Consider the following 17,336-nt stretch of genomic DNA (forward strand, 5'->3'; position numbering starts at 1 on the left):
TCTCGGATAATCTGCTCTGCATACAGGTTGAAAAGGTATGGAGATAGGACACATCCCTGGTGTATACCCTTCCTAACACTGAAGGTATACAATAAAACAATGGGACCATACAAAGTTGGTTTATTTTCTAGCAAAAGGCCCCTCTTTGCTACAGCATGGCCTTGGGCAATCACACAACCCTCCCAGAACTATTTTCCTCACCTGATACTTGGCTACTGACTTCAGATGTTATGCTTAAACAACATGCTTTTAAAAGTATACACCAACACCCCACACCAAACCCACTCATTCTCTTCTCAGCGTTTTTAACTCAAGGTAAGGCCTCACTGGGTTTCTGTAAATCTTTACTACAGGAAACTGCCCCTCTTTCTCCCACAGCATGCTCGGTGTTTTTCAACCTGCCTGATCTTTTGGTTATCAGTCCAACATTTACACACCCTCCCAGCAAGGCTCCTTGTTTAAAGCACAGAACACTATTAAAAGAAAGTGAGAGGGACATCATACGTGAAAGGATAGGAGGTCAGCAAAGGAGAGAAAGACTCCAGTGAGATGGACTGACATGGTGACTTCAGGAATGAGCTTGAGTGTTTCAAAGATAGTGAGGTTGGTACAGGACAGGGCAGGGTTCAGATTGGCCATTCATAGGGTCTTTATAAGTTGGGCTTGACTTGATGGCACCTAACAACAACAACAACAGTGTTAGTCAAGCCTAAAACATCAACCCAGTACCTACATTGAGTTATTTTTCCTAAAGGGGCTCAGCTGGGTTGGGGAAATAAAACTTTCCAAATAACAGCAGTTATACAAATTCATGATTAATTGCTATATAAGAAGTGCTAGAGAGAGGGAAGGAGGAGGACTCAACACGTAAGGACCACTGACCTGCTAAAGCTGACAGTGTCATTAGGTAGCAGTCATGGGTGGACACAATGAACATGTCCATGGAAAGACTGCTGAAATGGCAAGAGTTTTCTACATATACCTTTACCAATATTATTTTTTTAATACAGATTTTCCTGCGGTTGGACCAAGGTAGAGGAGAAAATAAAATAACCAGGAAAGAATAAAATAGATGAATGGGATCTTTTAAGAAACAAATCTCTGTGCACATCAAAAAACTTCAACAGGGTAAAAAGGAAACCCACAGACTGGAAAAAAATCTATTTGGCAAGGACAAAGCTGATAAAGGATTCATATCTAAAATTCATAGAATACTCCAGCACCTCAAAAGGAAAAAGGTAAATAATCCAATCACAAAATGGGCACAGGACATGAATAGACACTTCACCAAAGAAGACAATCAGATGGCAAACAGACACATGAAGAAATGTTCAAAGTCCCTAGCTATCAGAGAGATACAAAAAAACCCCAAAACACCCCAAAACCCAAAACCAAAACAAAAACAAAAAAAAAACCCAACTATAAGATATCATCTCACCCCTGCAACAACAGCAAAGTTTAACAGAGCAGTAAACAACAAATTCTGGCAAGGCTGTGGAGAGACTGGAGTTCTTACTCACTGCTGATGGGAGTGTAAAATGGTGCAACCACTTGTGGAAGGTGGTCTGGCTCTTTCTCAAAAAGTTGGAAACAGAAATACCATTTGACCCAACAATTCTATTACTGGGAATATACCCTAAAGAAACCAGATGCATGCACACCCACGTTCATTGCTCCGTTATTCAAAGTAGCAAAAAAATGGAAGCAATCCAAGTACCCATCACAAACTAAAGGACAGAAAAACTATGGTATATTCACATAATGAAATACTACACAGCAATGAACTCATAAAATATTACACAGCTTGGGTGACGCTGGAGGACCTTACTTTGAGTGAAATATCTCTGTCAAAAAACGACAAATAATGCATAATACCACTGTTATAATATAAGACTGACATGGAGGTTTGGCGGAGGGGAAACTAGGAAAAGAGGGGATAGATTGCATTGGAACAGAAGGAAAGAACTGTTTAAAAGGAATATGACTAGGTGTTATATGTATGACAATAGTCCAGGATTAAGAGGGGCCTTGTGAAGCAGATTGGGGGAGGGGGAGCGAGGAGGGAGGAAGAAAATAAATTGTGAAACAATGAATGAATTTTTTTTTAAAGAAGAAAGTGAACTGGGGGAGTGGGAAGGGAGGGAAAGAAAAATGTGCAACAATTAATGAATGAATTAAAATTTAACTTTTCTGTAAACTTTCATTAAACAATATAAAGTAAAATTTAAAAGCTATATATTTTTTTTTAAAAAAAAGCTGTATGGGAAGGCCACTAAGGGTAGCATTTGTGCAGACAAGTCAGGTACGTAGCTCATGCAGAGGAAGACAGATAAGGGAGGTATGTGGCACTGGGCCAATGTCGAAGTGAAGCTGGCTCTCCAGAAAGGTGAGGGAGTGGACAAGGAGGCAAGAGGCCCATGAGTGCTGGCCAGGTCTACTATCCCCTGCTGAGAAGCCAGCATGCCCACACCCCTGCTGAGTCCTTAGTCCACTTGACCATCCTGGTCATTTCTGGCCATCTGTCCCACATTTAGTGCCAACATTAGGCACATTAGGCAGCAGCTTCTGCCTGAGGCACAAACACTCTACACCAAAGAAGTCTGACCCTGGACCATCACATCCCACAGCAAGTGAAGCAGAAAGAGACACAGGCTGAGAGGAGCCAAAAGAATCCTTTAAGTAACTGAAGCCATAGCCAACTACAAACCAAAAGACAGCGAATGGAGAGAGGAGAGAACTTTACCCTCAACAACAGTGTCTGCAGAGCAGGACAGCACAGGAAGAGATGGAGCCAGCCGTGGACTGGTCTCTAGGAACTTTGGTTCCGAATGGAAAGACCTTTGTGTTCCTAACTGACTGTTTCCTGAATTGCTTCTTCTCCATATTCCATTTTTGATGATCCCTCATTAACCAAGGAACAGGTTCTCAGTCCTAGCTGTGTATGAGACCCCCTGGGACCTTGTAAAAGCAGAGATTCTTGCCCTCAACCCAGAGCCCTGTATTCCCAGCAATGGGCCAGGCCTGTGTTTTTCAAGGTTCACAGTTGATCCTGCTCTTCAGCCACAGCTGGGAATCACTGAATTAAGGTAACCTGAGCATGTGGAGTCCTTGGGGTACTAACATGCTCAGCTGTAAAGGAAAGAAAGACTTGGCTTTTCACTGCTGAAAATGCAAGTTTATTGCCATAGAGTTGGTTGCAGCTCACAGCCGCCCCTCCAGTGAGTCACTAAGTTACAAATTACACAGAAGGAGACTACACATCTTCCCCTCACATTGGCTGGTGGATTAGAACCACCAGGGAATTTCAGCCTCCTCAGAAAACTCAGCCATTGGGTGCACAGTTCTACTGCAACACGTGAGGGCTGCCATAGTTGGAGTCACTTCAGTGGCAAGAGTGAGCTCTAGTGGCCAAGTGGTAAGGAGCTGTGCTGATAACTCACAGGCAGGTAGTGTGAAACCACCAGCCACTCCACAGGGGAAAGATGGACAATCTCCTCCCATGAACAGGATGGTCGGCTATGTGTCAGTTCCAACCCGATGGCACACAACAACAGCCACCTGGCTGGATGACTGGGGAGAGGGAATCTGTTTCTACATCAGAGAAAGGTTATTTTTCACAGAGTATGTATGAAGTTTAGTGTGAAAGACCTCCAAATCATGTTCACTTCCCCCCCTACTCTGTTCTCTTTCTCTTGCTCTGTCTACCCTCAAACCTCCTTCTCTCTCTCTCAAACACACACACACACACCTGGATAAAGTGAATTTCACACCAATCTTTCATCAGAAAACCTGAATTTTCTTCAAAGAACTTCAGATTCTGAGTTGTGTTTTATCTACTACACAAAGAGATTTGACTATGTGAATCAACAATAATGAATAACATAAGAAAAATGGAAATCCCAGAACATTTAATTGTGCTCATGAGAAACCTAGAACTAGACCAAGAAACAGTTGTCTGAACAGAGCAGGGGAATAGTGCATGGTTTAAAAAGTGTGCATCAGAGTTGTATGTTCTCCATACTTATTCAATCTGTATGCTGAGCAAATCATTCAAGAAGTCAGGCTCTATGAAGAATGCGGCACCAGGATCAGAGGAAAACTTATCAGCAGTCTGCATTATACATATGACACAACCTTGCTTGGTAAAAGTGACAACTTACAGCATTTGTTGCAGAACATGAGAGACTACAGCCTTCAATATGGATTCCATCTCAACACCAAGGGGGGTGGGGGGAATCATCGCCACTGGATCACGATGAAGAAAAGACTGAATTTGTCAACAATTTCATTTTCATTGGATTCACAATCAACACTCAAGAAATAGCAAAAAACTAAAAAAAACATCAGCCAAGAAATAAAAGACATGTTACATTGGGAAAATCTACTATCAAGAACCTCTCCAAAGTGCTAAAGAGTAAGGATATCAGTTTAAACACTAAATTGTGCCTGATCAAAGTCATAGCTTTTTCAATTGTTTCCTGTGCATATGAAAACTGGAGGATGAATAAGACCAAAGAATTGATGCTTTGGAAATGTGGTATTGGAAAAGAAAGCTGACTACCTCCTGGACTGCCAAAAGACCAACCAGGCCTGTCTTCTGGGAAGTGCAACCAGGGTATTTCCTTAAAGGGAAGGATGGTGAAACTTTGTTTCCCATACTTTAGCATGCTGTCAGGAGGGCCCAATCCTTGGAAAAAGATATTACATGGTGGGAAAGGTGGAAGGTCGGAGAAAGAGAGGAAGACCCTTCAACAAGATGGATCGACAGAGTCCCTGCAACAACAGGCTCGAGCATATCAGAGTTGGTGAAGACGGTGCAGGATAAGGCACGCTTCAAATCCGTTGTTCATAGGACTGCTATGCCTTGCAGTCCATCGGGTGGCACCTAACAACAACAGTAGCACTTAGAATGGCGAAAGCACCTAAACAACCATTTTTCAAGAAACCGCCACACATCAGGCCTGTGTTTAGCTCTTTTTATGCATCTATGCATTGAGTCATCCCAAGAACCGTGCAAGGTGGACGTTATCTTCTGTCTAAGTATAAATTCTAAGAGGTTAAACTCAAGGTTGAAAAACTTGTACACTCATTACTCAGTTACAAAGAAAAATGCAGTCCTGATATTCCCTACAGCATGAACACTGAAAACATGCTGAATAACACTAGCCATTTATAAGAAAACAAATATTGTATGGCCCCACTTCTGTGAAATAGACTAATGTATAAAAGCCAAAGCTTATTAGTGGTTACCAAGAGTATAAATGAGAGGCATAGGAGAAGTTGGCCCTGGGCTTAATTAGTTGGAGTGGAATAATTTGGAAAAGGCTGGTGGTAAGGGTCACAATATGATGACTATAAATAATAGTGCTGAATTACACATGTAAAAATTGCTGAGTTGGCAAATATATAGTGGTAAGAAGCTATGCTGCAATCCCAAAGGCATGCAATCCAAATCCACTAGCTGTTCCATAGGAGAAGGATGGGCAGTCTCTTCTGTGCAATTTACTACCTCTGAAAACCCAGTGGAGTGTCAACTATGGTTTGGTTCCAACGTGATAGCACACAACAACAACATAAATATATTTATGGAGCTAAAGGTGGCCTAGTGGGTAAGGAGTTGCATTACCAATCCAAAGGCAAGTGGTTCAAATCCACCAGTTGCTCTGAGGGAGAAATACGGGCAATCTCCTCCCAAGTAATTTAGAGTCTCTGAAAATCTGCTGGTGGGTCAGTTATGTATCAGTTCTGACTTGACAGCACAGAATAACATATGTTACATTGTATATTGTGAAATAACACATATATTTCACGTGAAAAACAAGGCAAACTAATTCATACTTGTTTTAAGTAATAAAGCCAAGACTCGGAACTGTCTTTCCATTATGCTCTTGTTTAATCCCGACAATTCCGCATGGCAGGATTGTCATCACCCCTATTTCACAGATGAAAGACAGGCATCCTATAACCAGTGAAGCCAGGAATTTAATGCAAGGCTTTTGAGTAACAGTGACCTTCCCACAGAGCCCTGATGATTCACACAGTGGTCAGGCAATGGTAGGGCCAATGCCTACATTTTGGAAAAGATTTTTTAAAATGCTCAACTAATTTACAAATCAATGTTTTTAGACCTAATTTGGAATGAAAACTTATTTAAACAATGGGAACATGTTTTTCAAAATTAGATACTACCTTCTTCCCTTTTGTATCAATATGTTCTGACCTTTTCAAAGACAAGGACTATACTATAATGCCAAATAGTTTCACAGACCTTCTACTACCACCACCATCACACAATAACAGAACTGCTAGTGAAAATGTGTAAATTCCTCAGAAAGCACGGCTCTAATCTGACACACCATGTGGGTCACCATATGTTGTATCAAAGCTCTATTGTTTAAAATGGTGTTCAAAGCCACTGACTTTGAACACATAAGTGGAAATAGGGTGTGTATAAAGTAATAATTATAGGATGGATCAGCTTTTCCAATCTCACAAAGTTGAACTGAGCAGAGTCAGCAGTAAACGTGAGAATCTCACTATTGTCAAGGAAGAAGAAGCAGGAGTACAGCACAAGCCCTCTGGGGCTAAAGATTCCTACACCAGTCAGACCAGGACCTACAGGAGAGCACCAGCAGCCTCAGCAGAGAACCAGAGCTGGACATGAGGCACAGGTGACTTGGGACTGCTGCTCATGGAGTCAGAGTCAGGAGACTTCATCCACGCCTGCTGGAGGACTGGAGAAGATGCCATAACTGGTAGGACTATTCTGGGCATACTGCCAGATGGCTCCAATCCTTGGAGAAGGATATCATGCTTGGAAGGGTAGAGGGTCAGCACAGGAGTGGAAGATCCTGGATGAGATGGATTGATTCAGTGACTGTGGCAATTAGGGGCAGATGTATTAGAGACAGTGAGACTGACTCAGGATAGGGCAGGGTTCACAGCTATTGTTCATATGGTCACTGAGTCATAGTCGACTCAATGGCACATAACAACAACAAAGGAACTTTATAACACTGACTTAATGCAAGAGGCTGCAGGTCAAAGGACCTGTGAGCATACTTGAGAAATTGCCTGGACTGAACTGTATGTAACCTGTTCCCTAATAAACCCCATAACTATGAGTGTGGTTCTGTGAGATCTGTGTGGTTATTGTAACAGAGTTCAGGCCCAATAGGAAAGGAAGATTGGTGTTGAATTAGTAGAAGTAGGTTCAGGAGCATTGGAAATAATGTCCAGCCTTATAGGAAAAACTTTTCTATTGTGGATGTTGTTGATAGTACCCTTTTGTGCACTTAGCAAAGGGCAGATATTCTCAGGCTACCCACACTAATTTTATACAATGACTCAAAATCAACTTAAAACTCCTATCCCCTCAAAAGAAGTTTTCAAAAACTACTGCATATGTAAAATTGTACTATTTACACTTTGTCAAGTAAAATATATATTTATTTTCTGGGAAAAGTATATAAATTCATTTAAACATGATGATTTAGAGAAACTTTAAGGCCTATTTCTTTATTCACAACAACATGTCTGCACTTTTAAACAACAGCCTTGTACTTCTGCAGTTTACAGAATCCTGTTTTCCTGCAGTCTACAGAAAATGCAAAAAAAAAAAATTTTTTTTTTAAAAAAGGTGAGCCAGAGGAAAAACCTACAACAATAGTCAGTGAAGTACAAGTCTCTACATCCACATTGTAAATAACAGACGATGTTGTATATCATAGAGTTGGAACCAACCCACAAACCTTCCATCAGGTTTTCAGAGGCAGTTAATCACACAAGAAGAAACTGCCCATCCTTTTCCACTCAGAGCAGCTGGTGGCCTCAAACCATGTGCCTTTGGGATTGCAGTGGAGCTTTTTGTCACTAGGCCACCAGAGCTCCCTAAATAACAGTAGAGGTGCCTTTTGCAGAAACTCGCAAATTACAATAATCCTTAACATGGTCTTATTGCTTGTAGAGATATATCAACACAAATGAGTATCAATATTAATTCATACAGAACAAACCAAGCCTATTGTCACTGAGTAAGTATTGAGTGATAGCAACTTTCTAGGACAGAAAGAACAGCCCATAGAGTTTGCAAGCCTGTAAATCTTTACAGAAGCCACCAGCCTCCTTTTTCCCCCCATAGAGCAGCTAGTGGATTCAAACCACTGGCCTGCTGTTTAACAGTCGAGCACTTAACGACTGCACTATCTGGACTCTTTACCATGCACATTCAATGCTGTCAAATTAGTTCTGCCTCCATTGAGTTTCTGTGACTGTCAATTGCACTGGAAGGAGACTGCTCTTGTTTTGCCAGCAGACATACTTGGTGGACTTGTGCTTCCATTTAGTCACACGACATATTACAGATTATGCTACCAGTATGCTCTATCCATACAGGTCACAGATATTTTAAACCTCACTCTGATAAACTCACAGGCTTATATTCAGGAGTCTTACCTAAAAATGATGACAATACAAGTAGGAGTGTGTGGGTGTCTTCATCTCCAAAACATGATGAAGCATTAGTGATATTTTCACTGAAATTCCATAAAGTCTTGCAAACCAAGCAGGCCAGCTGCCAGTCAGTAGGACCAAAATCTTTTAGGCAGTCCACTAACCTGAGTTAATAGTGAAAGTCAAATTGACACATTATTAGTTTAGGATCTGTCACTAATTTTAGTATTTTTAGCATCATGGTTACCCTTCTATGATATGTAATATATATGTTATGTATTAAGGATCATTTAAATAATTGCATATCTAAGGATTTAAGTAGCAGCAAAGTAGCAATAACGTATTTATGGATTCTTGGAAGTGCCCAACACTTCCACAAAAAATCAAAAACCTTCAAGTTCATTGCTGTAAAGCTGGAAAAAAACTGATAGCTTTCTCTCCAGTGGGTTCTCCAAGGCTATAAATCGTACAGGAGGAGAGTGCCCATTTTTCTCCCTTGTTGTTTTTAGGTGCTGTCAAGTTGAGTATGACTCATAGTGAACCTATGACCAAAAGATCTCCAGGGCATATCTGTTTGTTCTCTTGGCCATCCATGGAATGTACAGTGCTCTTCTCCAACACCACAGCTCAAAGGCTTCAATTCTTTTCCTGTCATCCTTATTCATTGTCCAGCTCTCAGATGCATAGCAAGTAAATGAGAAGACCATGGCACCTTAGACCTCAAATTGACATCATCACTCCTCAATAATCTGAAGAGGTCCCCAACAGCAGATTTTCTCAGTGCAGTGCATCTCCTTATTTCCTGACTGCTGGCACCCTGGGTATTAACTGTGGATCCAAGCAAGGTGATGTGTTAACAGTTTCTATCTCTTTTCCATCCATCATGTTGCTGACTATCGGTCCAGTGGTAAGAATCTTTGTTTTCTTGACATAGAGACACAATCCACACCAAAGGCTGCATTCCTTGATCTTCTGCAAGAAGTGCTTCAAGTCTTCTGCACTTTCATCAAGCAAGGTTACAAGACATATTGCATCAGGAAAGCCTGCAGTTATAGACTTCTCCAAATTACTGAGGAGTAATGATGTCAGTTTGAGGACTAAAGTGTGTCTGATTCAGGCCACGGCCTTTGTGAACACTTGCTATGCATTTGTGAGCTGGACAATGAATAGGGATGATAGAAGAATTGAAGCCTTTGGGCTGTGGTATTGGAGAAGAGTACTGAACATTCCATGGACGGCTGAGAGAACAAACAGATATTTCTTGCAGAAGGCGCAGCTGGAGTGCTCTTTAGAGGCAGAGATGAGGAGACTTTGCCTCACATACTTTGGACATGTTGCTAAGAGGTGTTATTCCTTGGAGAAAGAGATGATGCTGGGAAGGGTGGAGGGTCAGCGAAGGAGAGAAGACCCTTTACCAGGTGGACTGACATGGTGACTGCCATCATGGGGACTAGTGTGTCAGGAAGTGTGAGGATGGCGCAGGATAAGACAGGGTTCAGATCTGTTGTTCTTAGAGTAGCTATTAGTCATACTCAACTCGATGGCATCTATTAACAACAACAACAGAGCAGCTGACGGATTTGAACCACTAGAGAGAAACTGGTTTTGTGTTAGCAGAGCAACTGCCTAAGGAATATGTCACCAAAACCCCTCAACTGCCACTTCGTCCCTAAACTCTCTGCAGCTCAGCCTGCCACAGAGGAAGGACAAGAGTTGAGGCCCAAACTCCCTAGAAAACGAAGTCTTCTGAATCCTAAAGAGTTACGGCTCCATGCCGGGAAACTTACTTTGTAATGCCGCCTCCATCTTTTAGGACGACCCGTTTGTCCTTATCCACAGTGAGATTCAGGAGAACACCACAGGCAGAAAAGCAAATATCCTGGTGCTTAGCATCCAGCAGTGCAATCATGAACTTGTGTACTAGGAGAGTGGACAACATATGCAGAGTAGTTAACTCACAGGTCTCAGCTGTATTTTTGTTTCACAGCCAGGCAATGACTTGCAAAACTGGAAAGTTAACCAGCAGTGGGTTCCCCAACATCTAAAACTCCCAGCACCTCCCTTCTACCTCCTCCTTCCGTTCCCCAGAAAGCTCTGTACCATCTCAGTAGCTCCCTGGCAAGGAACCCAGGATGCAGGGATGTCAAACCACAGAGGTGACAGTTATCTTCAACCCCCAACGTTCTCCAAGGTCTTTCTAAACCTCCAGCAATAGATCTCTCTTTTGCCAGATTACTATGACCTTATTATTTTTTTAAATTTTCAATTGTGACCTGAGTGAAGGATTATTAAGGAAATTATTTTTTATCCAACCATTCATAAAAATTTGTTCTAGAACATTAATTTCAATGTCCACAACGTAATCACACTCTTCTCATCTCCTTGATATATAATTCTGATTTCCACTAATCTTCCTATATCTTTCTGTACCTTTCCTTTCTTTAGGAAAGTGGGTTCATCATTCCCTTACTATATACTCCCTTTCCCATCATTCACCTTGATACGTATATACTTCTATTAATGCTCTATTGATTTTTACTCCCTTTTGCTTCCCTGGTAATCACCCAACAAGGATTTTCCTGCCCTTCCAACCCCCCCCCCGCCCCCGTATCAACTTTTCTTTACCTTTTTCATAATTGTGTTTTTATCTTATGTCCTTTTGTGACTAACTTATTGGAGTCATCATAAAGTCCTCTAGATGTATCCATGTTATGTAGTGTTTAACTAATTCCTTTTTTTATTAATTTAGTTTGTTTATTTTTCATTTCAATGAACATCTACAGAGATTTTGGAATTCCATTCATTCATTGTTGCACCCTTCTCCCCGCACAAACCCCTCCCCCGCCCTTTGCTCCTCTCCTTGAAAAGCAAAAGAAAAACTCCCTCATTGGTACACAATCCCCCCCGCACCTCCCCAAACTAATTCTTTATTGTTGCATGTTGTTATTCTTAGGTAGCATCGAGAACAATTCATAGTGACCCTATGAACAACAGATCTGAACCCAGTCCTATCCTGTGCCAATCTTATAATTTCTGACATACTTGAGCCTGTGCTGCAGTTACTATATCCATCCACCTGGCTGAGGGTTTTCCTCTCTTTTACTGATGCCCTTCTCCAAGGAATAGCCTCTTCTAGCAACATGCCTGAAATCTGTGATACAAATCTTTATCACCCTTGCCTCCAAGGAGGCTGCACTTTCTCCAAGGCGTAATTGTTCCTTTGACAGTCCATGGGATACACAGCCCTCTTCTCCAATGCCACAACACAAAGGCATCAGTTCTTCTTCTGTCACCCTTATTCACTGTCCAGCTCTCAGTTAGTAGTAAGTGACAGAAAGGATCATGGCCTGAATCAGGTGCAACTTAGTCCTCAAGCTGACATCATTGCTCCTCAATAATTTGAAGAAGTCCTTGACAGCCAATTGGCCCAATACAATACATCTCTTGATCTCTGAACTCCTGGTACCAAGTGTGTTGATTGTAGATCCAAGTAAGATCAAGTCATTGACAATTTCAATATTTTCTCCACCTATGATGATAGTTGGTCCGGTGTTGAGAACTGCCTTCTTGATTTTGAGATGCGATCCATGTGGAAGGATGTAGTCATGGATCTTCTGCAGCAAGTGTTCCAAATCTCCTTCACTTTAAGCAAGGAAGACTATCATCTGCCTAACACAGGTTCTTGAGAGTCATCTTCCTATCTTGATGCTACATTCTTTATAAAATCCAGATTCTCAAGTGATTTTACTCAACATACAGGCATGGAGAGAGGATAAAACCCTGAAGCACATCTTCATTTAAACCATGTTCCTTTGCTCTGTTCACACAACAGCCTCTTACTCTAGGAATTGCTTTTGGATGAGCACAATTAAGTGTTCTGAAATTTGCATTATTCTCAATGTTAGCCAGAAAAAAGCATAGACATTCTTCTAATATTTTCTGCTTTTAGCCAGGATCCATCTGATATCAGTGATATCCCTGTTACCACTGCTTCTTCTAAACCCAGCCTGAACTTCTGGCAGTTTTCTATGTAGCTCTAGTAGGTTTTGGATGATTTTTCAGGAACATATTGTTTACATGTGATATTAATGATGTTCAATAACTTCCACATTCTACTCATCACCTTTCTTGGGAATGGGAACTATATGGATCTTTTCCACTCAGTTGGCCAGGCATCTGCCCTCTAAATTTCCTGGCATAGATGGTGAGCACGTCCAGTGCTGCATCTGTTAGTTGAAACATGTCAATTGGTATCCCACTAATTCCTGGGGTCTTGCTCTCCCCCACCACAATGCCTTCACTGCAGCTTCAACTTCTTTCTTCATTACCATTGGCTCTTGATCATATGAAATATGTTAGTGTCAGTCAACTCTTTATGGTACAGTGATTCTATGTATTTTCTCCATCTACTTTTGGTGCTTCCTGAATGATCATTCAAGATCTTGCCCATAGCATCTCTCGGTGTTGCAACTCTATGTCTGAATTTGTACTTCAGTTCTTTCAGCTTGAGAAATGCCAAGTGAGTTCTTCCCTTTTTATTCTCCAATTCCAGCTCTCTGAACATTCTGTTTTAATACTTGGCTTTATCTTCAGGCTGCCTTTTGAAATCTAATCAGCTCTTTACTTCAGCATCTCTTCACATTGTTTTGACATCTCAGTACTCTAGTGCAATTTTCAGAGTCTCTTCTAAAATACATTTTAGTACTTTCTCTCTAGTGTTCCATTATATGCATGCATCATAGCTACTTTATCCATTCATCTCTTGATGTGCACTTGGGTTGTTTCCATTTTTCATTATCACAAATAGTGCTGTAATAAATATAGGTGCATATGTATGTTTTTGTCAAGGCTGTCATTTCTTTATGATACATACCTCCGAGTGGAACTACGGTTGTTGTGTACTGCTGAGTGGGAGCCATCTTTAAACAGACCCTCCAGGTCTTTCTCTCCCTTTCTGCTGACAGCATGCTGTATGGTTTGGTCTCACCCTTTTCTTTCAGGGGTCCTTCCCTCCTTTCCCCTGTACTTTCTTTTTAACTTTAACTCCTTTGTATGGACTATCTTTTACCTGCTACACATGTGTTTTATTGTTGTTGTTGCATGACTCATAGAGACTCTATGACCAAAAAGCCTGAAACCTCTCTACAACTATCGACATTTATCAAAGTTCATAGAGTTTCCAGAGGCACGTTATTTACGAAGTGGATGCCACTCCTGCCTCTGTTTTATTGCTTTAATAAACTTTTTTCACTTTTTTTGCTAAAAATAAAAATTAAAAAGCCAACAACCCCTCCCCCCAAACTCTCCAGGGGGTTTTCAGAGGCAGTAAATCGCATAAGAGAAGACTGCCCATCTTTCTCTCATAGAGCAGCTAGTAGATTCAAACCTCATGCCTTTGGGTTAGCAGTGCAATTGCTTACCGCTAGGCTATCAGAGCATCAAATGATCTTTCCATTTCCAATTTTCTAAGGAAGTACCAAACTTCGTGGTAATGTGGTGCTACTGCACCATTATCTCTCCTCACCATCAACGTATTCAAGTTCCAATCAACAAGACAATAAACAACAAATGCTGTGAGATGGTTTCTCATTGTTTTGATTTCCATCTCTCTGTTTGCCAATGATCTTCATGCACTTGGTGGTCATCAGAACATCTTCTTTGGTAAAGTGTTTATTCACATTTTCTACTCATTTTGCAACTGTCTTTTTTTTCTCTTATTCTTGTTGTGGTTTTGGAGTTTTCTATAAATTTTAGAGATAAGATTTTCATTGGTGATGACCTTGCCAAATCTTTTTTTCAAGTCTGTAGATTATCTTTTTGCTCTTTTTAAAGGAGTCTTTTGATGAACATAGGGGATTTCTTTTTTGGGAAGTCCCAACTGTCTAGTTTATCCACTGTAGATTGTGAGTTCTCACTTCTAAAATAACTGAATAGTCTATTTATGTCACAGATTGTTGTTGTTACATGCCACTGAGTCCAGTATGACCCATAGTGACCCTAAGAACAACAGATCTGAACCCTTTCCTCTCCTTACCATCTTCACACTTCCTGACACATGAGAGCTCACTGCAGCAGTCACCATGCCAATCCACTTGTTCAAGGGTCTTCCTCTCCTCAGCTGACTGTCCACCTTTCCGAGCATCATGTCCCTTGCCAAGGGACAACCCCTCCTAGCAACATGCCAAAAGTATGTGAGGCAAAGACTCATCATCTTTGCCTCCAAAGAGCACTCTGGTTGCACCCTCTCCAAGAGATATTTGTATTTTCCTTTGGCAGTCCATGGGATGTTCAGTACTCTTCTCCAACACCACAACTCAAAGTCATCAATTCTTCTGTCATCCTTATTTACTGACCAGTTCTCAGATGCATAGCAAGTGATGGGAAAGACCATGGCCTCAATCAGATGCACCTTAGTCCTCAAACTAACAACATTACTCCTCAGTAATTTGGAAAGGCCCCTAACCACAGACTTTCCCAGTGTAATGTGTCTCCTACTCTCCTGACTGCTGGCACCAACTGTGTTAACTATGGATCCAAGTAAGATAAAGTTGTTGACAGTTTCAGTCTCTTCTCTATCTATCACAATGCTGCCTATTGGTCCAATGGTAAAAATCTTTGTTCTCTTGATATTTAGATACAATCCATATTGAAGGCTATATTCTCTGATAATCTGCAACAAGTGCTTCAAGTCCTCCTCATTTTCAGCAAGCAAGGTTGTGTCATCTGCATAATGTAATAAACTGTGTTATGCCAGATTATTGTTGTTTACCATAGGGTTGGAACTGATCCATACTGACCCTCTGGAGGATTTTCAGAGGCAGTTAATCACACAGAAGGAGATTAGGACTCCTAAATTTGCCACAATTTTTTCTTTGATAATGTTTATAATTTCAGGTTTTAATCCAAGGCTCTTGATCCATTTGAATTAGTATATAGTAGGCATTACTTTGTTTCTGTTTCCTGAAAATACCTATCCATTTTTGTCAGCTTTATTTGGTACAGATACAGTCTTTTCCCCTCTTGGTAGATTTAATCACTTTGTCAAAGTTCAACCACACAGGTGGTTGTATATACTTCTGGCCTTGCAATCTTATCCCCTTGGTCTATGTTTCTGTCATTGTACCAACAACATACTGCTTTAATGACCATGACTATGTAGTAGGCTTTGAGAATCAGGAAAGGTGAGGCCTCCTATTCTGTTTTTATTCCACAGTCGTGCTTTACTTAACAGAGATCTTGTTCACTTCCATATAAAGTTGATGATTACTTCCTTTTTCTCTTTAAAGAATGATGACTGAATCTACATCTATAGATCACTTTTACGAGTGCTGATAATTTTCATGACATTAAGTCTTTTGATCCATAAGCAATGGTATACTCTTCTAAACAATCTTCTTTTAAATACCCAGACCCAGTGGGTCATGCTCCTGTTGAGAGAGCCTTTGAAGTCTTTAAAGGCCACAGATTTCACAAGAATGCTTGCTGGAAACTGACCTGTGATGGGGCGGCACATAGGATATACACCTCCTTACTCCTATAAATAACTCATTTTCTTCATTTTTCTCTCCAGAGGTCACTTTGTTCTTAAATGTAGAGTTTATAATTCTAAAGTGAAATTTTAATTCACAAACAGATTCGTCCTGGAGAGGGGGAAACCAGGCTGCTTCTTGGAAGCAAGGATTCTGAAGCTTTGTCTGACATACTTTGGACATGTTGCAAGGAGGGATTAGTCCTTAGAGAGGGACGGCATGCTTGGGAGGGTGGAGGAACAGCGCAGGAGAAGAAGGAAGGGCTTGGTGAGATGGACTGTTTCAGTGACTGGGGTAATAGGGGTACGTGTGTTGGAGACAGAGAGGTTGGCACAGGATAGAGCAGGGTTCAGAGCTGTTGTATATAGGGTTGCTATGAGTCTCACGCGACTCGACAGCACACAACAACAACAACCAATATCACATCAGTGTACATATATAAATATTACCCAGGATTGTTCTGCATGTTCTGAAACTTATATCAATGGCAAATAGAGAGCTTGCATAGCCAGTGAAAAGGTATGCAATTTGAATGGCAGGAAAAAGATGGGCAATCTCCTGCGCAATTTACTGCCTCTGAAAACCTGCTGGAATGTCAGCTATGGGCCAATTCTGACTCGACAATACTTAACAACATTCCTACAGAAAAGATCTGGGAGCTGGGCCCTGTCTTCTAATTCCTGTAGGAGGGGCAGGGTCAAGGGTTGGGGGAGAGGGAACAAGGCATGTGCTTTGCTTCCTCCTGTCCCTCTGGGCACCAGAGAGGTGGCTGTACTCTACCTGCTGTGCTAGGTTGGACAATGAGTTGGACAAGAGCTATATCACATATATTTATTTTTAAGAGTGTGAAAAATGCTCAATACAGCAGCAAATACACTAAAATTGGAACAATACAGAGAAGATGAACATCATCCTTGGGCAAAGATGGCACACAAGATTCGGAATCATTCCATATTGAAAAAAAATAAAATCTACATAATGCACATGGAAATGGTAACAGTTATCTCTAGGGTAGGGAGATGACGATTATGGTTTACTGCTGCTGTCGTATTTTTTTTAAATCAGTATTATCTAAATTTTCTATGAACAGGGATATTTTTACACGAAATGTTGTGATATACGAAGAATATGTTTAGTATAAGCAAGTATGTATCTCCCATTGAGAAAGAAAACATTACAGAACAATTTTTGCATCCTTCCCTTACCTCATTTTCTTCCTTCTTCTCTCCAGAAGTCCCTCTGGTCTTAAATGCAGAGTTTATAATTTCCAAGTACTGTCTGTACTTTATTCTAATACATATAAGTACACAAATACAAATGACACCCAGATTGTTTTCTCTCTCTCTCTCTCTCTCT

At 41.0% G+C, this 17,336-nt stretch overlaps 1 protein-coding gene across 1 annotated transcript in view; it reads right to left on the minus strand.

Moving 5' to 3' along the window:
• Positions 1-17,336, minus strand: part of ARMC2 (armadillo repeat containing 2) — a 196,218-nt gene that overhangs the window by 7,089 nt on the left and 171,793 nt on the right. Inside the window, exons 14-15 of the mRNA XM_006881231.1 lie at positions 10,239-10,371; positions 8,455-8,615 (exon numbers count right to left, since the gene is read on the minus strand). Coding sequence (XP_006881293.1) covers positions 8,455-8,615; positions 10,239-10,371 — 294 coding nt within the window. The remainder of the gene's footprint in view (positions 1-8,454; positions 8,616-10,238; positions 10,372-17,336) is intronic.

Source organism: Elephantulus edwardii, unplaced genomic scaffold (genome assembly GCF_000299155.1).
Source record: "Elephantulus edwardii isolate Elephantulus edwardi_28Jun2011 unplaced genomic scaffold, EleEdw1.0 scaffold00013, whole genome shotgun sequence".
In the NCBI taxonomy this organism is placed as follows: domain Eukaryota; kingdom Metazoa; phylum Chordata; class Mammalia; order Macroscelidea; family Macroscelididae; genus Elephantulus; species Elephantulus edwardii.